At 38.8% G+C, this 1802-nt stretch overlaps 1 protein-coding gene across 1 annotated transcript in view; it reads left to right on the top strand.

Annotated features, from left to right (window-relative positions):
* NAALADL2 (N-acetylated alpha-linked acidic dipeptidase-like 2) overlaps positions 1 to 1097 on the top strand; it is a 48126-nt gene extending 47029 nt beyond the window's left edge. Inside the window, exon 2 of the mRNA XM_009578221.1 lies at positions 818 to 1097. Coding sequence (XP_009576516.1) covers positions 818 to 1097 — 280 coding nt within the window. The remainder of the gene's footprint in view (positions 1 to 817) is intronic.
* The last annotated feature ends 705 nt before the right edge of the window (positions 1098 to 1802 follow it).

The raw sequence follows: 1802 nt of genomic DNA, 5'->3' as shown, positions 1-1802 counted from the left end.
AGGGAAAGCCTTCAGTTGTCCCTTCAGCATATCTGTCCTCTAGAGTTATCTGTAAAATGCTCTCTACATCTGGTATCTTTCGGCATTTGCTGGGGAGGGTGGTCCTTCAGTGCCGTCACCATTTTCATCCTATGGCCCATCTGGTAGCAGGTGTTGAACAGCGATACAAAGCCAGTGATGCAAGCCCAGACCAACCCATCTGAAGTCTCAATTGGCCCATCTTGTAGATACTGCCAAAATCATTTCCAGGCTCATGTCGTATGCTTGCCAAGCTGTTGGCTCAGGTAATCCTTCAGTGCAGGTAGGAAATCTGAGGAAAACCTTCTGACAGCTAGCACAATATTTGGGGGAACAGTTCCATTCTGTTTAGCAGATTTGCTTTACGTGATGAATTTAAGCCAAACATATAATTACAACTAATCTTCAGCATCATACCCTCCCTGAAGTCCCTGAAATGTTACTTCAGATTGCGTTCTTCATATTCAATGGTTGGTGAATTGATGCTCTATCAGAAACTTGATCAGCACCAGAGAGATGAATTTTGAAACAATTACTGTGATAATTTCTGCAGGATTCTTTATGTTTTAATTGGATATGTTTGCTATAAATACTTTTTTCCTTATTTTTCTTTTCAAAAAGCAGTTGCTTTTGTCTCACAGTTGGTAAGAAATTATATGCAAAAAAATGAAAGGTGATTTTTTTTTTTTGCATGTTTGATGATACATTATGAATAAAATTATGGACTGACGCGTATTAAGGTACACGTGTCTTGGTGGGAAATAAACTAAAACTCTGTTTACTTGTGTGTTTTTTCCAGAGATTTGTTACAGTTCCCTGGAGAAGATGATGTAGACATTGCAATGAAAATTCTCGTTCAGTGGAGTTCCCAAGGCCTTGAAGATGTCCGGCTGGTAAATTACTCTGTTTTGCTTGACCTACCGGGCTCTTCTTCAAACACAGTAACTCTGAAAAACAGCGGTGAATGCTTTTATCCTAGTGGACAACAGTGCAACAGAGAGCCCAAAACGCTTCACAGCCAAGACCTCCTATACTCGTATGCAGCTTACTCTGCCAAAGGAACTCTTGAGGTAATATGACCATTTGTCTCTGTCATTTGTGGTGAAATAGAGTTAGAAAACATCAGCTTTTGTTGAAGTTGGCTGGCAAAGTACACATGGTGAAATGCCCAGCCTTAAAATAGACATATTTAGGTAAAATATGATGTGGCCAATCCCAATTCAAACTTAAAAATTAGTCAGACCTGAATGCTTCATATGATTTTTTTTTTTTTTTTTTTTAAAGTTTCTGAGTTTTTGAATTGGCATCTTTTGCTTGGGTGTAAAAATCTGAAAGCTGTGTTTAGAGCTACATTTTATCCTTGTTGATATCTAAGAGCTACTGGTTTGAGGGATGCCTGTAGGAAGGGTAAGATGAGGTTTTCTGCAGTGAGACCGGCGGGAGTGCTGGGCTAATACCTGGAGCTCCTGAATTATGGTTGTGGATCTTGTATGCTTGCTTCTGTGGCAATTCAGTTGACACATCTGCACTGTTTCCTCTTGAAAACCCCGATTTGTATTTTTATCTTACTATAGCTTTTGTTAGAAAGTTTTGTCAGTGAAAAGATCCTGCCTGTTGGAATTTGTTACTTGCCAAGTAAAAAAAGATCTTGGATTATCTTGTTTTATCGTCTTTACCGTCTTCATTGGCTGCTTCCTTATATTTGCTTCCCAAATATATTGGGGGTGTACAAAGGGCTCATAATTTCTGTTTACTTTCCTAGCTGAGATAATATAAATCTCAAT

The sequence above is a fragment of the Fulmarus glacialis genome, unplaced genomic scaffold, assembly GCF_000690835.1.
Source record: "Fulmarus glacialis isolate BGI_N327 unplaced genomic scaffold, ASM69083v1 scaffold7695, whole genome shotgun sequence".
In the NCBI taxonomy this organism is placed as follows: domain Eukaryota; kingdom Metazoa; phylum Chordata; class Aves; order Procellariiformes; family Procellariidae; genus Fulmarus; species Fulmarus glacialis.
The sequence above is the reverse complement of the archived record's forward strand: the minus strand, read 5'-3'. Positions and strand labels throughout refer to the sequence as shown.